The sequence below is a fragment of the Ranitomeya imitator genome, chromosome 2, assembly GCF_032444005.1.
Source record: "Ranitomeya imitator isolate aRanImi1 chromosome 2, aRanImi1.pri, whole genome shotgun sequence".
Lineage (NCBI taxonomy): Eukaryota > Metazoa > Chordata > Amphibia > Anura > Dendrobatidae > Ranitomeya > Ranitomeya imitator.
In genome coordinates, this window is record NC_091283.1 from 231,603,106 (window position 1) to 231,625,950 (window position 22,845).

General features: G+C 46.5%; 1 protein-coding gene across 2 annotated transcripts in view; it reads right to left on the minus strand.

Annotated features, from left to right (window-relative positions):
* Positions 1-11,552: 11,552 nt before the first annotated feature.
* Positions 11,553-22,845, minus strand: part of COIL (coilin) — a 45,379-nt gene continuing 34,086 nt past the window's right edge. Inside the window, exons 7-9 of one of the 2 annotated variants that reach the window (XR_011318070.1) lie at positions 13,104-13,210; positions 12,836-12,910; positions 11,553-12,039 (exon numbers count right to left, since the gene is read on the minus strand). Coding sequence is in view for 1 of the 2 variants with exons in the window: in XM_069748712.1 (XP_069604813.1) it covers positions 13,112-13,210 (99 nt within the window). In the remaining variant the exon portion in view is untranslated. The remainder of the gene's footprint in view (positions 12,040-12,835; positions 12,911-13,103; positions 13,211-22,845) is intronic. The other variant, XM_069748712.1, reaches the window with a different exon arrangement.

Consider the following 22,845-nt stretch of genomic DNA (forward strand, 5'->3'; position numbering starts at 1 on the left):
ACTGAGCCGCTGCTGCCGTATGTTCCCCTATTACTGCACCTGATACCCCAATACTGAGCCGCTGCTGCCGTATGTGTCCCTATTACTGCACCTGATACCCCAATACTGAGCCGCTGCTGCCGTATGTGTCCCTATTACTGCCCCTGATATCCCAATACTGAGCCGCTGCTGCCGTATGTGTCCCTATTACTGCCCCTGATACCCCAATACTGAGCCTCTGCTGCCGTATGTGTCCTTATTACTGCCCCTGATACCCCAATACTGAGCCGCTGCTGCCGTATGTTCCCCTATTACTGCACCTGATATCCCAATACTGAGCCGCTGCTGCCGTATGTGACCCTATTACTGCACCTGATACCACAATACTGAGCCGCTGCAGCCGTATGTTCCCCTATTACTGCACCTGATACCCCAATACTGAGCCGCTGCTGCCGTATGTGTCCCTATTACTGCACCTGATACCCCAATACTGAGCCGCTGCTGCCGTATGTGTCCCTATTACTGCCCCTGATATCCCAATACTGAGCCGCTGCTGCCGTATGTGTCCCTATTACTGCCCCTGATACCCCAATACTGAGCCGCTGCTGCCGTATGTTCCCCTATTACTGCACCTGATACCCCAATACTGAGCCGCTGCTGCCGTATGTGACCCTATTACTGCACCTACTCTGTGGTTCTCTGTACCCTCTAAATTCTAAAGCACCCCTCTATAATATAGTAATGCTGGGTGCAAGTGCCCTAGAAAAGAGCCCACATTTTGCCCCTAGAAAGTAATAATGCCCTCTGTGTGCCCCTTTGATAGTCACAGTAACCTGAGTTCCCCTATTTCAATAAGTGCCCACTTTACATTTAATAATGTCCCGAGTCTCCCCCCCGTACAGCTCCCCTATACACAGTATAATGCCCCCTAACTGTATAGTACCACCCACACAGTATACTGACGCCTTAGTAGCCTTCAAACTGTTTGATGGCTCCAACACTGTAATCCCCATACTGTATGATGGCCCCATAGATAAACGCCATATAGTATAATGTGCCAGATAGTCCTCAATATAGCACAAGGCAGCACCCCTATAGGCAGACCCTGTAGTATAAGGCAGCACCCCCCATAGGCAGATCCTTTAGAATAAGGCAGCACTCCCCCCATAGGCAGATCCTACAGAATAAGGCAGCACTCCCCCCTCTAGGCAGATCCTGTATAATAAGGCAGCACTCCCCCCATAGGCAGATCCTGTAGAATAAGGCAGTGCTCCCCCCTATAGGCAGATCCTGCAGAATAAGGCAGCACTCCCCCCTCTAGGCAGATTCTGTATATAAGGCAGCACTCCCCCCATAAGCAGATCCTGTAGAATAAGGCAGCACCCCCCGCTATAGGCAGATCCTGTATATAAGGCAGAATCCCCCATAGGCAGATACTCTACTGTATATAAGGCAGCACCCCCCATAGGCAGATCCCGTATATAAGGCAGCACCCCTATAGGCAGATCCCGTATATAAGGCAGCACCCCCATAGGCAGATCCCGTATATAAGGCAGAACCCCCCCCAATAGGCAGATCCTATTAATAAGGCAGCCCCCCCCCATAGACAGATCCTATTAATAAGGCAGCACCCCCCCCCCCCCAATAGACAGATCCTATTAATAAGGCAGCACCCCCCCAATAGACAGATCCTATTAATAAGGCAGCACCCCCCCCCCAATAGACAGATCCTATTAATAAGGCAGCACCCCCCCAATAGACAGATCCTATTAATAAGGCAGCACCCCCCCCAATAGACAGATTCTATTAATAAGGCAGCACACCCCCCAAATAGACAGATCCTATTAATAAGGCAGCCCCCCCCAATAGACAGATCCTATTAATAAGGCAGCACCCCCCCCCCCAATAGACAGATCCTATTAATAAATACTCACCTCTCTTCCTCCTTGTTCTTCCAGCGGCGCTCCCTGCTCCCGCTCACATCTACACTGACTGCGGGCGCCGGACAGTGACGTCATCGCGCCCGCTGTCAGTGTGGGGATGATGGGAGAAGGAGCGCAGCGCAGCGCTCCTTCCCTCATCACTGCGGTGAGCTGTATCGGCTAGATGCCGATACAGCTCACATTGCGATAGTGGGCGGGGGGCCCACTGCTGGCACCGGGCCCCCCCGCCTGCTCAGGGGCCCTATAGCGGCAGAGCAGGGAGATCGATTCTCCCTGCCCTGTCGCAGAATGTAACTGCATCGGCGCGCTGCGCGCGCCGATGCAATTACAGTAGCGTAGCTCCGGGTGGGCCCCCTCAGAGCACCGGGCCCGGGGCGATGGCCCCCTCTGCCCCCCCGGTAGCTACGCTACTGCCTGTTAGGGTTATGGCTTGTTCATTAATAATAATAATCTTTATTTTTATATAGCGCTAACATATTCCGCACCTCTTTACAGTATACACACATTATCATCGCTGTCCCCGTTGGGGCTCACAATCTAAATTCCCTATCAGTATGTCTTTGGAATGTGGGAGGAAACCAACGCAAACATGGGGAGAACATAAAAACTACATGCAGATGTTGTCTTTGGTGGGATTTGAACCCAGGACTCCAGCGCTGCAAGACTGCAGTGCTAACCACTGAGCCACCGTGCTTCCCAACCACTATCATCATTAGGGAAAGGCCAGGGGATGCAAATTTCTCAGCTTTATGAAAACCCAGCCTCCTCTAAACTTATGCCAAAATCCAGCATCCATGGGATCTTCTAAGCCTAGCACTCTGAGAATGAAAATGATGGAGGCCCACAAAGCAGGGGAAGGCTAAATGCACCCGAGCATGTTAGTGCTCGCTCATCCCTAGTAACGAGCACACAAGCATTTTAGAGTTCGCTAATTGTGAGGGATGAGAGAGACTCCATTATGGATTTTTGAATTCAGGGCCCATAGATTCAGGAGATCTCCCTCCACTCCTGAAATGTGGCCCCCATGGATCGCACCCAGGGGGCCATTGGGTCCTGCGGGTTCACAGGGGAATGTCACGGTGCCTGACCCGGTCAGTGGCCCTGGGACGTCCGTGTAAAGGGAAAGGTCTTTAAAGGGATAAAGTTTGTGCTCGTGACGCCACCTGTGGTGTTCGGTCAGGGTGACGATGCTGCTTTAAGGGGTCCACTGGGGTGATCTTATGGCAGCTAGATGGTATACCTTCCCACAGGTGAAGTGTCTCCCCAGGACTCCCAGTCTATGGATGGTGAATGGCGCAGTGAAGAACGAGGACACAAGGTTGCAGTCTCTATAACTTTCCCTCCAATCTACCAGTTTTACCTATGTGGTGAGTGACCTAATAAATAGGAGCAAGAGCTCCCCCTGGTGGCCTGGAGTGTGAAATGTGTTGTGTTTGTGATACCTGGATGCAGTTGTCCTTCTTTGTCTCCAAACGTAGCATCACTCTCCCCTAGAGGAAAATGACATTACTGCAATGACTAGGACCCTGGGGCGCTGCACCCACCCTTGGGAAAAGCACACAGATTCCAACCAGAGCAGGACTTTTGCCAAATGGCCAGTGAATTAGAGGCCACGTGTTAATGAAGGCAAAGAGGAGCAGAGCTAGGAGCCCCTGCTGGTTTTTTTGTGCAAGACAGCCAAAATCAAAGCAAACGCTAAACGAAACATCACTGACGCCTAGAGATGAATCATGAAAGTACCATGAAAGTCAGACCCAGCGTCACTGACATCTAGTGATGAATTATGAGCGTACCATGTATCTCAGGGTTATGTCCGATATACCACCAGAACCCTGGAAGCCCCCTGCACGCACCCCCGCGTCTCATATCTCTCTAGCTGTCCCGGATTCCGAGCTACCGAGACTGGCTCTCCAGAACCACTTAGCCGACCCGAGTTTGGACTCTCGGTATCGGTCCAGCCCCAACGAACCCGTTTAGACGTAAGTTGTCCTGTTTGGACCTCCCGTTGGGAAGTTATGACCTACTCCAGATATTGGGAATTATTTTGGCTAGGGAAGAGAATTCAGTACATCCCAGAGGGGTGGTGGCAAATATGGGAGAGGGTGAGCTAAGGGTTAAAAGCTGGCTACATAATTTCAGCCCCGTCTTCGTTCTGCCTTGGAAGCCATGTCACGTCACATGTGGAGACAGACCAGGAACTAAGAAGGTGCCTGTGGACTCAGCGCTTCCCTGGGCCCACATGCTATAAGACACGGAAACTGGACACATACAGCTAACTGCTATTCCCTACCCCTACTCTACTTTTATCTGTACCTCTGGCTGTATTATCTGTATAATATTCTGTATATGCTTGCAGTTTCTAGTGCGCCTTTCGGCAATTAAAATATCAATTATTTTGCGCTGCTCTTTTATCTCGAAAACCCGAACTCCCACGTCTGTGAGTCCGGCTAGTCCTTATACGCTACCTGGGGTTGGTTTCTGACCCGATATAAGCTTGTTAACAGACCCGGCTTATATCTAACGATGAACTGGTGGCAGCATACCATTCTGGTGTTATTGGGGGATCCTGGCAGTGATGGACTGGAGGTATATATATATATATATATATATATATATATATACAGTGGGGCAAAAAAGTATTTAGTCAGTCAGCAATAGTGCAAGTTCCACCACTTAAAAAGATGAGAGGCGTCTGTAATTTACATCATAGGTAGACCTCAACTATGGGAGACAAACTGAGAAAAAAAATCCAGAAAATCACATTGTCTGTTTTTTTAACATTTTATTTGCATATTATGGTGGAAAATAAGTATTTGGTCAGAAACAAAATTTCATCTCAATACTTTGTAATATATCCTTTGTTGGCAATGACAGAGGTCAAACGTTTTCTGTAAGTCTTCACAAGGTTGCCACACACTGTTGTTGGTATTTTGGCCCATTCCTCCATGCAGATCTCCTCTAGAGCAGTGATGATTTTGGCTTTTCGCTTGGCAACACGGACTTTCAACTCCCTCCAAAGGTTTTCTATAGGGTTGAGATCTGGAGACTGGCTAGGCCACTCCAGGACCTTGAAATGCTTCTTACGAAGCCACTCCTTCGTTGCCCTGGCGGTGTGCTTTGGATCATTGTCATGTTGAAAGACCCAGCCACGTTTCATCTTCAATGCCCTTGCTGATGGAAGGAGGTTTGCACTCAAAATCTCACGATACATGGCCCCATTCATTCTTTCATGTACCCGGATCAGTCGTCCTGGCCCCTTTGCAGAGAAACAGCCCCAAAGCATGATGTTTCCACCACCATGCTTTACAGTAGGTATGGTGTTTGATGGATGCAACTCAGTATTATTTTTCCTCCAAACACGACAAGTTGTGTTTCTACCAAACAGTTCCAGTTTGGTTTCATCGGACCATAGGACATTCTCCCAAAACTCCTCTGGATCATCCAAATGCTCTCTAGCAAACTTCAGACGGGCCCGGACATGTACTGGCTTAAGCAGTGGGACACGTCTGGCACTGCAGGATCTGAGTCCATGCTGGCGTAGTGTGTTACTTATGGTAGGCCTTGTTACATTGGTCCCAGCTCTCTGCAGTTCATTCACTAGGTCCCCCCACGTGGTTCTGGGATTTTTGCTCACCGTTCTTGTGATCATTCTGACCCCACAGGGTGGGATTTTGCGTGGAGCCCCAGATCGAGGGAGATTATCAGTGGTCTTGTATGTCTTCCATTTTCTAATTATTGCTCCCACTGTTGATTTCTTCACTCCAAGCTGGTTGGCTATTGCAGATTCAGTCTTCCCAGCCTGGTGCAGGGCTACAATTTTGTTTCTGGTGTCCTTTGACAGCTCTTTGGTCTTCACCATAGTGGAGTTTGGAGTCAGACTGTTTGAGGGTGTGCACAGGTGTCTTTTTATACTGATAACAAGTTTAAACAGGTGCCATTACTACAGGTAATGAGTGGAGGAAAGAGGAGACTCTTAAAGAAGTTACAGGTCTGTGAGAGCCAGAAATCTTGATTGTTTGTTTCTGACCAAATACTTATTTTCCACCATAATATGCAAATAAAATGATAAAAAAACAGACAATGTGATTTTCTGGATTTTTTTTTCTCAGTTTGTCTCCCATAGTTGAGGTCTACCTATGATGTAAATTACAGACGCCTCTCATCTTTTCAAGTGGTGGAACTTGCACTATTGCTGACTGACTAAATACTTTTTTGCCCCACTGTGTATATATATATATATATATATATATATATATATATATATTCTCGACCTGGGACTGGTGATATATATGCTGCCCTCACTGCAGAGTGCCCCGATAACCAGTACGTGACAGGGCAGCCTCTCCGGCTACTAGTTATCCTAGGTGCAGTTTCCTGACTGACCTGAGGGTAAAGGGGGGCGCCAGAGAGCTGCAACTGTGTAAGCTCCTTCACAGACTGGTGATGGCAGGGTGATATCCATATTCCCCCAGTCCTCTCGTGTGTGTGGTTTTCGTTACACTCATCTCTAGTAAAGAGCACCCGAGCATTTTAGTGTTTGCTCATTACTAGTAACGAGCACCTGAGTATTTTAGTGCTCGCTCATCCCTAGTAACGAGCACCAGAGCATTTTACTGATGGCTCATCCCTAGTAACGAGCACCAGAGCATTTTACTGATGGCTCATCCCTAGTAACGAGCACCTGAGCATTTTACTGCTTGCTCATCCCTAATGATATACTGTAGCTACCCTTTAAGCCTAGCCATATCCATGGCCCTGACCAGGGATATAAAAGAGTATGTCAAGGCAAGGGCTCTGGTGCAAAGACCTTCCCCTTGCAACATCCCTTTGTATCCCATTAAGAAAAAAGGACCCAAGAGTTTGCCTGACACTTACAGAATGGGTCATGATCTGAGAGCTATTAATGATGTTACAGAGCGTGTGACCTCAACCTCAATTGTTCCTAACCCACACACCGTACTGTCACAGATCCCAGCGACGTCAAAATGTTTTACAGTCATTGATTTGGCAAATGCATTCTCCTCTCTAGCCCTGCACCCTGATTGTCAGTATATTTTTTTGCAACCACCTCATCCACAGATTGTACTATTACAGTCCGTGGATGACCTCCTGCTCGGCTGCCCAGACCAGATGTCCTGCAGGGAAGCTACAGTTTCTTTGCTATGCTTTTTTGCAGAAAATAGTTGCAAAGTCTCACTTGACAAACTAAAGTATTGCAAACAAAAGGTGACATTTTTAGGCCACTGTATTACTGAAAGCGCAAGACACCTGACTGAAGAGAGGAAACAGGCAGCTCAGACTTGAATGTGCTCTACTAATTCCTTAATACACCACCCTCAGAAGATGTAATGTTCTGAATCAAGCTCCCCTTCTGCCTATAGATTCAGAAAAGGGGGAATTGGTGACAATATTAGGCTACGTTCACATTAGCGTTTTGCGTCGGGCGACGCAGCGGCGATGCATGCGTCATGCGCCCCTATATTTAACATGGGGGATGCATGGACATGCGTTGTGCTGCGTTGTGCGACGCATGCGTTATTTTTGTCGCAAGCGTCGGGCGCAGAAAACGCAACAAGTTGCATTTTTCTTGCGTCCAAATTTCGGCAACAAAGGACGCATGCGTCGCAAAACGCAGCGTTTTTGCGTGCGTTTTGGTGCGTTTTTATTTGCGTTGTGCGTTGCGTCGCCAACGCAGCGGCGCACAACGCAAATGTGAATGTAGCCTTAGCAAGTGAGGAAGAGTACTAATTTTTTTTAGATGGCTCCAGAAACCACCAGGATGAGCGATTCTACACTCGATATGCAGTAGTATCCTCACGAGGTAAACCACTCCCTCCTCGCATGAGGTAATCCGAGCTGAACCGCTCCCTCCTCACATGAGGTAATCCGAGCTGAACCACTCCCTCCTCACATGAGGTAATCTGAGCTGAACCACTCCCTCCTCACATGAGGTAATCGAGCTGAACCACTCCCTCCTCACATGAGGTAATCCGAGCTTAACCGCTCCCTCCTCACATGAGGTAATCTGAGCTGAACCACTCCCTCCTCACATGAGGTAATCCGAGCTGAACTGCTCCCTCCTCACATGAGGTAATCCGAGCTGAACCACTCCCTCCTCACATGAGGTAATCCGAGCTGAACCGCTCCCTCCTCACATGAGGTAATCCGAGCTGAACCACTCCCTCCTCACATGAGGTAATCTGAGCTGAACCACTCCTTCCTCATGGGGTAATCTGAGCTGAACCACTCCCTCCTCACGAGTTAATGAGCTGAACCACTCCCTCCTCACACGAGGTAATCTGAGCTGAACCGCTCCTTCCTCACGAGGTAATCCGAGCTGAACCGCTCCCTCCTCACATGAGGTAATCCGAGCTGAACCGCTCCCCCCTCACATGAGGTAATCCGAGCTGAACCGCTCCCTCCTCACATGAGGTAATCCGAGCTGAACCGCTCCCTCCTCACATGAGGTAATCCAAGCTGAACCACTCCCTCCTCACATGAGGTAATCCGAGCTGAACCGCTCCCTCCTCACATGAGGTAATCCGAGCTGAACCGCTCCCTCCTCACATGAGGTAATCCGAGCTGAACCACTCCCTCCTCACATGAGGTAATCCGAGCTGAACCGCTCCCTCCTCACATGAGGTAATTGAGCTGAACCACTCCCTCCTCACATGATGTAATCCGAGCTGAACCGCTCCCTCCTCACATGAGGTAATCCGAGCTGAACCACTCCCTCCTCACATGAGGTAATCCACTCTGCACCACTCCCTCCTCACATGAGGTAATCCGAGCTGAACCACTCCCTCCTCACGAGGTAATCTGAGCTGAACCACTCCCTCCTCACATGAGGTAATCTGAGCTGCACCACTTCCTCCTCACATGAGGTAATCCGAGCTGAACCACTCCCTCCTCACATGAGGTAATCCGAGCTGAACCACTCCCTCCTCACATGAGGTAATCCGAGCTGAACCGCTCCCTCCTCACATGAGGTAATCCAAGCTGAACCGCTCCCTCACATGAAGTAATACGAGCTGAACCGCTCCCTCCTGACATGTCGGCACAGGAGTCAGAGTTGAAGGCACTCACTGAGACGTGTAGAGCTGCTGCAAGTAAAGTCGCTAACAGTTACACAGATTTGAATTATGGATGGGGAATATCCCATGATTATGGCCCTATCTGGAGAAGCAGAGCGTTTCTTACATCAGCCAGTAAGCCCATTAACATTGCAGAGCTGGTGAAACAATTAATGGAGGCATCGATGTTACCAGTCCGGGTTGGCATCGTCAAGGTGAAAACACACACGAACGGTGACTCCGTGGAGGTAGAGGGCAACAGAAGGGCAGACGAAACTGCTAAAGTAGCAGCAAGACGGCCTGGGGAGCAGAGGATGGTGGCGAGGAGTCAGCGTATTCCAGCCACATTGAGCCTAGATGTCCTGAAATCCCTCCAGCTGCCCAAACAGAGCTGAGCTCGAATGGAGAATAAGGATAAATTGTATATACCAAGGTCCCTGTTCCTAGTTATGGCGTAAGCAACACATGGCCCCACTTCAAGAAGTCACATGTGTCCATGGTAGATGCCTTCTGGATCGCTCCTGGTTTCAGTTACGCAGCCGCGAAACTCGTACAGTTATGCCTCATCTGTGCACAGCACAACCCAGGTAAAACAGTAAAATCCCTAAGAAAGCGACACCCAGGCCTCTCTACCCATTTCAGAGACTGCAGACTGGCTACATACAGCTACCCAAGGTAGGAGTGTGTGAAAAATATCCTAGTATGTGTAGATCTCTTCTCTGGTTGGCCGGAACCTTAACCGGTAAGACATGCACATGCTAAAATGACACTAAAACTTAAGAATTCAAAAGGCCATGAAAGAGACAGGAAAGAATTGGGCTTGTACTCTTTTCAGTCAGACACACTCTAAATAGAAAGACAGGCTTGTCTCCTTTTGAAGTCTTGTTTGGTAGTTCGCCAAAGACTGGTCTGTACTTCCCAGAGGTGCTACAAATACAACACGCCTATGTCCAGGCCTTGCAGAAAAGACTTAATGTGGTGCATAAACGTGTTCTCATCCATTCCAGATCCTAATGCCAGTGCAGGCGTGAATCAGCTGAATCCAGGTGATTGGGTGGTCATACACAGACACGTGAGAAGGAGCCTAGATTTGATGGCCCCTTCCAAGTCCAGCTGACCACATCCACATCAGTGAAACTTGAGGGAAAGCCCACCTGGATCCATGCCAGTCACTGCAGAAAGGTCACTTCACCAGCAGAATGACTGTTCTCCTAATCACCTTGCTGGCAGTGGTAGGATTATTGCACCCTACAGAGACACTGGATAAACTTTTAAATGTCTGGGACAACAAACTTATTCGACATCATGCTCTTCTTATAAAGGACAAGGAAGGACAAAAACTGCTGGACTGTTGGATCTGTACACACAGCCCAGTATCTGCAAGGACTATGCCATACTTAGCCTCACCCCTGGAGCCATGGAAGGTATTAACATCACACTGCATACACAATGAGACCTTGACTCAATCTTGGTTTTGGGGAAAAGATGTGCCCCGTAATATATCTGCCTCATTGGCAATAATTGGATGGGCCGCTAATCCCTTGTTTCAGTTTAAAATAATGCAACCTAAGGTACAAATGTGGTGGCGGGAGTATGATTCAGATGTTGGAAATTTGGTCACCAAGAGGAGGACTGAGGTCCCTCATACAGACCCCATTCACAATGATGGACTATGGTTCAGCCTTCAACACACTGGAGCAGGTACCTGTGGTGAGGACAATAGTTGTTTCCGTATATACACTTGTGATCAAACCCAGGTTAATAAGACGGTATACCAAGATTGTGTTGAAGGCTGTAAAACATCTAGTGGCAAAATAGTAAGGAAAAAAAATGGGTAAATGTACATTTGGTATAAGCAGAAAACAAATGAATAATACTTGGTGCGCCCATAAACGGTGGACTATTGAGTTTATACCAATGTATGCAGACCCCTGGTCACGTTTGTGTTCTCCCAGAAGGAGTATTCTCAGTTTGCGGACTTCGGGCCTACAGGTGGGTCAGCCCGGACATAAGGGGTTTGCACTCTTGCCAAACTAACACCAGACACTTTCATAATTCCACATAGTAAAATAGACACAGCAGCGGTCCCAATTCACACCTTGTGCAGAAGGGCTGCAGACAATAATAAGCCCCGTCCAAATGGTAGGCCACATCTAGTAGAAATGGGGAAAACAAAAAAACATTCAGTAGTATGCTAATATACCCTTCATAGCACAAATGTGGGATAAGCTAGTGGAGGCTACTGACTGGACGATCAGATTAATGAAACTACTATAATACAGAAACAATTAATTATACTTACTAACTAACATACTATAGTGCTAGATTACCTGACAGCAAAAGGAGGAGGAATGTGTCAAATAATTGGTCCCACCTGTTGCAATTATATTGACCCCACCAGCCGGTATAGACAAAATAGGTGAACGTAGAGACCAATGGCTAAAGCAACACAGTGCAAACAGAGACTCCTGGTGGGTAACACATTCTCCTTTATAAACCCAGCCAACTCGTTCAGTGGCCTAGCGGGGTGGATTTATGGTATTGTACAGACTTCCATGCAGATTTTATTGTTTTGTTTATTGCTCTGTAACAAGGGAGACCGGGGTGGTGGTCATGACCGAGTCCATTAAAGCAACGGTCCATAAGCAACCTGGCCCCTTGCACATGAAAAAGACAAAGTCCCAGCCCTGTAGCACAGTCAATTGCCTCCAGCACAAGGTTGTTCGCCACACAGGAACGGCATCCTTTGGATGAACCACACGTCACACCTCGGTTCCAACAGTAGCAAAACTTTAATAACAATGAAAAAAATGGCGATAATAGTTCCTGCGCTGTTCCTATCCAGATATTCTGTCTCAACAGCTCCCATCCGGTTCCGGGGAGTAAACAGTCCTTTAGTGGGCACTTGTTCAGTCCTAGTGCCCGATCCCGCTGCCTGGCAGTCCTGTGGCAGCACCTTTTCCAGGGGTATATTCTGCTCCCAGCAGTGGAGCACGTCCTGCCACGGGCAAGCCTGCCCGGGCTCTGCTCCAGCTTCTTTGAGACTGTTATACAATAGAGTACACTCACATTAGTAAACAGTAGTACAGTCTCAGACATGCAGACACATTAATAAAACAGTAATACACAATGTTTAGATATTGACTTATAGCCAAACCGTCAGGGCACCGCATGGGGCACACATGCCCGGTATAAATGAGAGAGGAGGCAACTGAGGGTCCCTGCCACCTCTCTACAGCTCTACTTAACCATAAAAGTGCTGATATACCACAACCTATCAGACTCTCACCTACCATCGAAACCTTCAAAAAGAACCTGAAGACCCACCTCTTCCGACAAGCCTACAACCTGCAGTAACCACCGATTGACCAAACCACTGCATGACCAGCTCTACCCTCACCTACTCTATTCTCACCCATCCCTTGTAGATTGTGAGCCCTCGCGGGCAGGGTCCTCTCTCCTCCTGTACCAGTTGTGACTTGTATTGTTCAAGATTATTGTACCTGTTTTTATTATGTATACCCCTCCTCACACATAAAGCGCCATGGAATAAATGGCGCTATAATATTAAATAATAATAATAATATATGTATGACTTAAGCTATTGAATAGTGTATGTGTAAAAAAAGGATCTAGGGCTGGACCTTCCATAGTGTATCATAGACCCCAGATAACCACTGCTGACGGGGGGAGTGAGTGTCCACACTGAGGGTGGATGGGCGCAGCAGGTAGGAAGCCCCCTTATGGGTACTATGTTACAGTGTAACGTGGCACAGCTGTGAGGTGCACAAAGAAGGTTCCCAAACCAGAAACTATTTGAAATAAACTTTGGCACTCAACTTTAGTATATCGTGTTTTTATTGGCAGCCTCTTGTGCAAACGTTTCGGTCAGTATTGTTGACCTTCTTCAGTGTACTGCATCAACATCAAAAAACAGAAATGCACCATCAATATACATAACAAAACTTAAACATAACTCACATAATTCCATGATGGAAAAGAGAGACTAATACATAATAATATGACATGCGTATACAGTGATGGATGGGAGAGGGAACAAGGCGAAATAAGGGGGAAAGAGGAAGATGGGAAAAGAAAAGGATCATACCTTATTTGTCAAAAGTAACATAAGTGTGTGGCTCGAGCTGTAGATAAGGTCCTAGTATGAGTACTAGACCCATGAGACAGTAGCTCCTTTGTGGACATCAGCTGACCCTGTGGAAAAAGGTTGTACCATTTAGAAAAGGGGGAAATTGATATAGAAGGGTTAATATTTTCCTTCTTATCTCATATGAAATGTTTTCAAGAGTCAGCAACAACATGTTCTGGGTACATGGTAAATGCAGGTCATCATGGCCCGGGGTAACAGGAGGGCTACATGAGTTACATGGCTGTAAATGGTGTAAATTACTGCCTCTTGTTTCAATAAACTAGACAAGTGTTTTGCTCACAACCCATATGCATTCCTTTTTCCAAGCTCGTTATCTCTTAATTTGGCCTCACTGGTGATCCGACATACAGTTGTGCTCAAAAGTTTACATACCCCGGCAGAATTTTTGCTTTCTTGGCCTTTTTTTTTCAGAGAATATGAATGATAACACCAAAATATTTTCTCCACTCATGGTTAGTGGTTGCATGAAGACATTTATTGTCAAACTATTGTGTTTTCTCTTTCTAAATGATAATGACAACCCAAAACATCCGAATGACCCTCATCAAAAGTTGATTTTGGCCTGATAACATGTACAGAAGTTGACACAAATGGGTGTGAAAGGCTGCTAAAGGTAACATCCTCACCTGTGACCTGTTTACTTGCAATCAGTGTGTGCATAAAAGCTGAGTGAGTTTCTGGGATCCAGACAGACTCTTGCATCTTTCATCCAGCCACTGACATTTCTGGATTGTGAGTCATGGGGAAATTAAAAGAATTGTCAACGGATCTACGGGAAAAGGTAGTTGAACTGTATAAAACAGGAAAGGGATACAAAAAGATATCCAAGGAATTGATAATGCCAGTCAGCAGCATTCACACTGATTAACAAATGGAAAATCAAGGGCTCTGTAAAAACAAAACCACGGTCAGGTAGACCAACAAAAGTGTCGTCCACAACTGCCAGGAAAATTGTTTCGGATGCAAAGAAAAACCCACAAATAATATCAGCTGATATACAGGACTCTCTGAAAACTAGCGGTGTGGCTGTCTCAAGATGCACAATAAGGAGGCAACTGGAACAAGGCAATTTGGAGTGATGAGAGCAAAATTGAACTTTTTGGCCACAACCATAAATGTTACATTTGGAGAGAGGTCAACAAGGCCTATGATGAAAGGAACACCATTCCTACTGTAAAGCACGGAGGTGGATCGCTGATGTTTTGGGGGATGTGTGAGCTACAAAGGCACAGGAAACTTGGTCAAAGTTGAAGGAAAGATGAATGCAGCACATTATCAGCAAATACTGGAGGCACATTTGCACTCATCAGCCCGCAAACTGCACATGGGACGTACTTGGACGTTCCAATATGACAACGATCCAAAACACAAGGCCAAGTCGACCTGTCATTGGCTACAGCAGAACGAAGTGAAGGTTCTGGAGTAGCCATCTCAGTCTCCTGACCTCAATATCATTGAGCCACTCTGGGAAGATCTCAAGCGTGCAGTTCATACTAGACAGTCCAGGAATTTACAGGAACTGGAGGCTCTTTGCCAAGAAGAGTGGGCAGCTTTACCATCTGAGAAAATAAAGAACCTCATCCACAACTACCACAAAAGACTTCAAGCTGTCATTGCTGCAAGAGGGGACAATACACGGTATTAAGAAATGGGGTATGTGAACATTTGATCAGGGTCTGTGATGAGGGAGCAGACGCCATCTTGGACGGGCATACCAACAGAGATTGGTGTGACTCCATTTTGTCTCCTGGTCACAGGTCTGCAGAGGTGAGCGCCCCTGGCCCCCACCTCTTCTCATGAATAAAGTTCCTTTTAGCATGGTAATGGAATTAAGCTCAGTGTAGCAGTCAGAAGGTACTTCAAAGCTCAATGAGGAAGCCACACCAGCAAGGGACAGAGTTGCCTGGGGCCTTAATTAAAGCACGCATGTCAAGTGGCCACAGGATACACGTCTATTATGGCCTTCCAGTCGAACTGTCTCCAACATGGAATCACAAATTATGGACGCATCGTCTGAGGTACAGGCTCATAAAAAATATCCCCCTCGCCCTAAAGAAATTGCACATCTGACAGTGCAATTCCCGGGTCCGTGGGAGTTCTGAAACTTGAGATATGGAGATCAGCCTCCCACAGTGACCAAATGGGTCCGGGTTTGGTCCCTGGGCGACCGGCAGAACAAACCTTGTGCGCTGGTACCACCCGTGTACTGATCCGACCACCCTGAGAGCAGTTATCCCATATATTAGATATTGGAATAAATATTGCAGGGAGGCTGAGGGGTGGAGAATGCTAGCCCACCCAGTTACTGGGGGAGGGACATGGAAGGTTTAAGAGCTGAGGACACTTGGAGAGACACTGAGACAGAACAGAGGAAGATGTCTAACTAAGGAACTAAGGAAGAGGGCATATGCCAGCCAGAGGGGAGCAAGCACACACTTTCTGGGGGCTGCCCGGCAACTAAGTCTTGGACGTGCGGAACGCTGAGCCCCCCCCGGTTTCCACAAGCGACCTTCAACCTGGTAAATTGACCTCCAGCTTTATACCTTTAAGACTTGTATTATTATTGTTATATTTTACTCTGACTGTAACTCTTGATATATTGTGACTGTATATTACTTGTAATTACCTAGTGCGCCCTTAAGGCAATTAAATCATAAATTAATTTTGGGCTAATCCTTTTACTCTGATTGCGAATCTTAGAATACCCAGCGTGGGTAATAGGGCAGTCTCCCCGGCGGCCATTTGCTCTAGGTGCAGTTCCCTTACTGACCTGAGAGACAAAGGGGGCGCCGGAGAGCTGTGCCTGTGTAGTGACGTCACGGATTGGTGATGTGGGAGGAACTGGGTTTCCTTCACAGGGTCATTTGGATGTTTTGGGTTGTCATTATGATTTAGAAAGAGAAAACACAGTAGTTTGACCATAAGTGGCTTCACCCAACCACTAACCATGAGTGGAGAAAAAGTTTGTGTGTTCATATTCTTTGAAAAAAGGCCAAGAAAGCAAAAACTCTGCCGGGGTGTGTAAACTTTTGAGCACAACTGTATCTGACTTTGGGTCCGAACTAAAACAGCTACAACACAGGTATTCACTTATATCCTCATTAATCGCCCCCATGTGAACACACTCCATCAATAAGGATTTAGGTTCATTTTGAAAGATTGGCGTTGGATTCGAAGACAATTTCCTATACATCGATTCATTGTGAAGTCTAAATGTAAACTCTCATATAGACCCGCGTTGATCAATACTACTGCACCTCCTTTGTCCGCTGGACGGACCAATAAGTCAGTATTGCTATGGAGAGCATTCAGACCTCCTTTTTCTCAGGGGGTTAGATATGATTGGTTTTTATTAGAGTTATTATATAAAGCAATAAGTTATTTTTCTACCAATTCCTGGAAGCAATCTAATTACCGTAGTTTCTGGAGTCTCGGTGAGAATCTTATTACACCGATGTTTGCGCCTGGCCCGCCTTCTCTGTTTTTTTGAATTTTTATTGATCATTTTATTTCCATAAACATTGGAGGTGGGACAGTTACTATATTCCATGTTGTCTTCATCAGTGGATGATGCAGCTGAACCATCCGAGGTGTTCGGGCTCACAAAGCTGACTCTCCTATTGTCTTTACCAACAAACTTGTTATGCCTCCTTTTTAGGATGGAACGATTTATATGCCATGTGTACGCTTGTCCGTTTTTGTAATCAATGTCATCATGTTTAATGCTGGCAATATTCTTCTGACATTTTTCCACATTAAGAAGAATTTGTTCTCGAGCCAGATTAAACTCTGCCTGATAATCAGGGCTATGGAGTGAAGTTTTGTTTTAGCCTTCTCCACTTGTTTCCATTATCCTAGATATTGGGAATTATTTTGTCTAGGAGGTCGCAAGAGGTGAATTCAGTCCAACCCAGAGGGGCGGTGGTGAATATGGGAGTGGGCAAGTTAGGGGTTAAAAGCTAGCCACCCACTGTGATGAGGGAACAGCCGCCATCTTTGGACGGGCATACTAACACAGATTGGCGTGACTCCATTTTGTCTCCTGGTCAGGTCTGCAGAGAGGAGCGCTCCTGGCCCCCACCTTTTCTAATGAATAAAGTTCCTATTAGTATGCTAACGGGCTGAGCTCAGTGTAAACTGTAGATGGTATTTCAAAGCTCAATGAGGAAACCACGCCAGCAGGGGGCTTGGAAATGCTTGGGGGCTTAATTAAAACACGCATGCCAAGTGGCCACTGGATACACATCTATTATGGCAGCCCAGCCAAACCGTCTCCAACATGGAATTGTGAATTATGGATGCATCGTCCGAGGTACAGGCTCATAAAAAATATTCTCCTTGCCCTAAAGAAATTGTGCATCCAATAGTGCGACTCCCGTGGCGGTGGGAGGCCTGAAACCCGAGATATAGAGATCAGCCTCCCACAGGGACCGAATGGGTCCAGGTTTGATCCCAGTACGACCGGCAGAACAAACCACAGGCGCTGGTACTGCCCGTGTGCTGATCCGATCATCCTGCGGGAAGTTATCCCATTTATTAGAAATTGGAATAAATCTTGCAGGGAGGCAGAGGGGGTGGAGATTGCTAAGCCCACCCAGCTGCAGGTGGGGGGCACAGCCAGGTTTAAGAAGAAGCTGAGGTCACTGGGAGGACTCACTCCACAGAAGAAGATCATGCTGATATCTTAAGGAACAGGGTATGCCAGCCAGAGGGGAGCAAGCACATGCTTTCTGGGGGCTGCCCGGCAACTAAGTTATTTGGACCTGCGGAATGCTGCGCGCCCCCGGCTTCCACAAGCGACCTTCAACCTGGTAAATTGACCTCCAGCTTTATACCTTTAAGCCTTGTATTATTGTTGTTATATTGTACTCTGACTGTAACTCTTGATATCTTGTGATTGTATATTTCTTGTAATTATCTAGTGCGCCCTTAAGGCAATTAAATCATAAATTAATTTTGGGCTGATCCTTTTACTCTGATTGCGAATCTTAGATTACCCAGTGTGGGTAACAGGGCAGTCTCCCCGGCGGCCATTTGCTCTAGGTGCAGTTCCTTTACTGACCTGAGACAAAGGGGGCGCCGGAGAGCTGGGCCTATGTAGTGACGTCACGGATCGGTGACGTGAGAGGAAGGGGTAATCCTTCACACCCACCTTTAGCCAGTGTCATTGTCCTGCCATGGAAACTACGTCACGTCACATCTAGGGTTGAGCGACTTTTGTTTTTATAGGATCGGGGCGGATTTCACGAAACACGACTTTTTCAAAAGTCGGGTCGAGTGAAATCGGCCGATCCTATAGAAAAGTCGGGGTCGGCCGAAACACGAAACCCAATGCAGTGCATTGGGTTTCTAATGGTTCCCAGGGTCTGAAGGAGAGGAAACTCTCCTTCAGGCCCTGCGATCCATATTATTGTGTAAAATAAAGAATAAAAAATATTGCTATACTCACCCTCGGACGCGCCCTGGTTGTAACCGGGAGCCTTCCTTCCTAAGAATCAGCACTTGAAGGACCTTTCGATGACGTCGCGGCTTGTGATTGGTCGCGTGAGCGGTCACATGGGCGTCACGCGACCAATCACAAGCCGCGACGTCATCGAAAGGTCCTTCAAGCGCTGATTCTTAGGAAGGAAGGCTCCCGGTTACAACCAGGGCGCGTCCGAGGGTGAGTATAGCAATATTTTTTATTTTTATTCTTTATTTTACACTTAAATCTGAATTCCGATACCGATTCCCGATATCTTAAACATATCGGGAATCGGTATCGGAATTCCGATTCCAGATTCAGAAGATCGCCGACCTCATGGCCGACCCCACACAGGGGTCGGGTTTCATGAAACCCGACTTTGCCAAAAGTCGGCGACTTCTGAATCTGGCCGACCCGTTTCGCTCAACCCTAGTCACATCACGTGTGGAGACGGACCAGAACCTGAGAAGATGCCTCTGGATACGAGAGCTTCCCTCCATCCACAAGTGATAAGACACGGTAACGGGACACATACAGCTAACTGCTATCCCCAACCTGTATCCTACTTTTATCTGTACCTCTGGCTGTATTAACTGTATAATATTCTGTATATATTTGTAGAATCTAGTGTGCCTTTTGGCAATTAAAATCTAAATTAATTTTGGGCTGCTCTTTTATCTCGAATCCTGATCTCCCACATCTGTGAGTCCGGCCAGTCCTTATACGCTACCTGGGGTTGGTTTCTGATCCGACATAAGCTTGGTAACGGACTGGGCTTATATCTAACGAGGAACTGGTGGCAGCATACCGTTCTGGTGTAATTGGGGATCCTGGCATGGACGGATCGGAGGTTTATATATATATCCCTGTCTTGGGACTGGTGATATATATACTGCCCTCACTGCAGAGTGCCCCGATAACCAGTACGTGACAGGACATACTCTCTGGCTACTACTTATCCTAGGTGCAGTTCCCTGAATGACCTGAGGGTAAGGGAGATGCCAGAGAGCTGTGACTGTGTTGCTCGATCACAGATTGGTGACGGCAGGGAGGATATCCGTATCCCCGCTACTCTAGTTTTTCCTTTCAAGTGGTGGCAGCAGTGGGATATCTGTATCCCCCCGACTCTCGTTTCCTTACACCAACTAAGACCATATTCCGGGGTCAGAAGACCAACATCAGCAGATACAGGCCATTCTGGTTCTCTGCTTCCCACTATACATCTTAATGGTTCCAAATAGTTCAGGGACAGCTGACGCACCAGCGGGGGGCGCCATCTCTCACCATCTTAGGATGCCAACCTCCACAAATAGGCAGGTGCATAGCAGGGGATGTACATAGGGCCAGTATGCCCCTTCTCACCTCGGCCTAGCATGAATGATTATCATCTGAAGCCTCCTCCCGCAGGCACCTCTATGCTACAATTTATCTATAGACTGTTCCCTGGGATATTGGGAATTGTTGTTTTGATTGAGGCTTCAGATTTTGGGCTGTAGTTGTCTGATACTTCTCCTCTGATTAGTCTTTTACTGTCAGACGACACTTGACTATGAACAGTAGTATACTACTGTATGGGACAGGAGGCAAAGCTATCTACTGTATATAATATATGAGCCTGCTTCCTGTCCTCTCTAACCCTCTGGATATGTTTATTGATTCATAATATATCTTGCACTTTGCACCTTTTTCTTGGATAAAAATATTTTTATATAATTTAATAAAAGTTAGAACTTATTTAAGGAGTATTTGTTAGTTAGCCGCAGTGAGGACAGGGGTCAAGTCCTGCTGGAGAATGACATTTCCATCTCCAAAAAGCTTGTCGGCAGAGGGAAGCATGAAGTGCTCTAAATTGTCCTGGTAGACGGCTGCGCTGACTTTGGTCTTGATAAACCCAGTTGACCTACACCAGCAGATGACATGGCTCCCCAAACCATCACTGATTTTGGAGACCTCACACGAGACCTCCAGCAGCTTGGATTGTGGCCTCTCCACTCTTCCTCCAGACTCTGGGACCTTGGACCACTGACAACAGTCCGGTTCTTCTACTCCTTGGCCCAGGTAAGAGGCTTCTAGCGTTGTCTATTGGTCATGAGTCGCTGACACAAGGAATGTAACACTTGTAGTCCTTATCCTGGACACGTCTGTGTGTGGTGACTCTTGGAGCAATGACTCCAGCAGCAGTCCACTCCTGGTGAATCTCCTCCACATTACTGAATGGCCTTTTCTTAACAATCCTTTCCAGGCTGCGGTTATCCCGGTTGCTTGTGCACCTTTTTCTACCACACTTTTCCCTTCCACTCCACTTTCCATTAATCTGCTTGGATACAGCACTGTGTGAACAGCCGGCTTCTTTACCAATGACCTTTCGTGGCTTCCCCTACTCGTGGAGTGTGTCAGTGACGCCTTCTGGACATCTGTCAGGTCCGCAGTCTTCCCCATGATTGTGGAGCTACTGACGCAGACTAAGGACCTTTATAAACACTTAGGAGCCTTTACGGGTGTTTATTGTTAATAATTCTAATTTACTGAGATAATGACTTTTGGGTTTTCATTGGCTGTAAGCCATAATCATCGACATTAACAGAAATAAACACGTGAAATAGATCACTGTGTAATGACTCTATAGAATATAGGAGATTCACTTTTTGTTTTGGAGAACTGAAATAAAGTCACTTTCTGATGATATTCTAATTTTGTGAGAAGCCCCTGCAGATATATAAGATATATAATGTGTTTATGGAGTGGTGGTGAGAGGCAGGTGCAGGACGTATCGGAATACAGTGTTATATATTGGCACTTGATTATGTGCCTACATGTCAGATGTCACACCTGTCAGCAGCTCTTCAGCACCGCTGTGGACTTTGGTACCACGCCGCATCCACTCTGCTACTTAGGAGAAAAACAGAATCATAAACGCTAATGAATATTGATTAACCCCTTCACTCCCAGCCTGCTTCACCTTCCTGACCGGGCCACTTTTTACAATTCTGACCACTGTCACTTTATGAGGTTATAACTCTGGAACGCTTCAACGATCCCGCTGATTCTGACATTGTTTTTTCGTGACACATTGTACTTCATGTTAGTTGTAAAATTTCTTCAGTATGACTTGTGTTTATTTGTGAAAAAAATGGAAATTTGGGGATAATTTGGAAAATTTTCAAACTTTTAAATTTTATGCCCTTAAATCAGAGTTATATCGCACAAAATTGTTAATAAATAACATTTCCCACATGTCTACTTTACATCAGCACAATTTTGAAAGCACAATTTTTTGTTAGGACGTTATAAGGGTTAAAAGTTGACCAGCAATTTCTCATTTTTAGAACAAAATTTACAAAACCATTTTTTTAGGGACCACATCACATTTGAAGTGAGTTTGGAGGGTCAATATGATAGAAAATAACCAAAACTGACACCTTTCTAAAATCTGCACCCCTCAAGGTGCTCAAAACCACATTCAAGAAGTTTATTAACCCTTCAGGTGCTTCACAGGAATGAATGGAATGCGGTAGGAAAAAATAAACATTTACTTTTCTTTCACAAAACTTTTCCTTTAGACCTAATTTTTTTCCTTTCGCAAGGGTAACAGGAGAAATTGCTCCATATGTTTTGTTGTGCAATTTCTCATGAGTACACTGATACCTCACATGTGGGGGAAAACCACTGTTTGGGCGCATGGCAGAGCTCGGAAAGGAAGGAGCGCCATATGACTTTTGAATGTAAAATATGCTGGATTAATTAGCGGACACCATGTCACATTTGGAGAGCCCCTGATGTGCCTAAACAATGGAGCTCCCCCACAAGTGACACCATTTCTTAAACTAGACCCTTTTGGGACCTTATCTAGATGCGTATTGAACACATCAAACCCCCAGGTGCTTCACAGAAATTTATAATGTTAAGCCATGAAAATAAAAAAATCACATTTTTCCCACAAAAAAGATTTTTTAACCAAATTTTTGCCTCTTGGAGCCCAGATTTTCCTTGACTAGAAGCCTGTTCTGTGAGGGGCTTATATGTGATGACCCCGACCGCGTCTCCTTACCTGAAATCAACACTATGTCAGCTCCAGCAGTAGTGAGACCGGCTGACGGAGGAGTATTGCTCTGAGTTCCAGAGGTGGTCCACAAACACTAAGTGTAATGACCCCACCCTCCATAGCCTGTTCTGTGAGGGGCTTATATGTGATGACCTCGACCGCGTCTCCCTGGC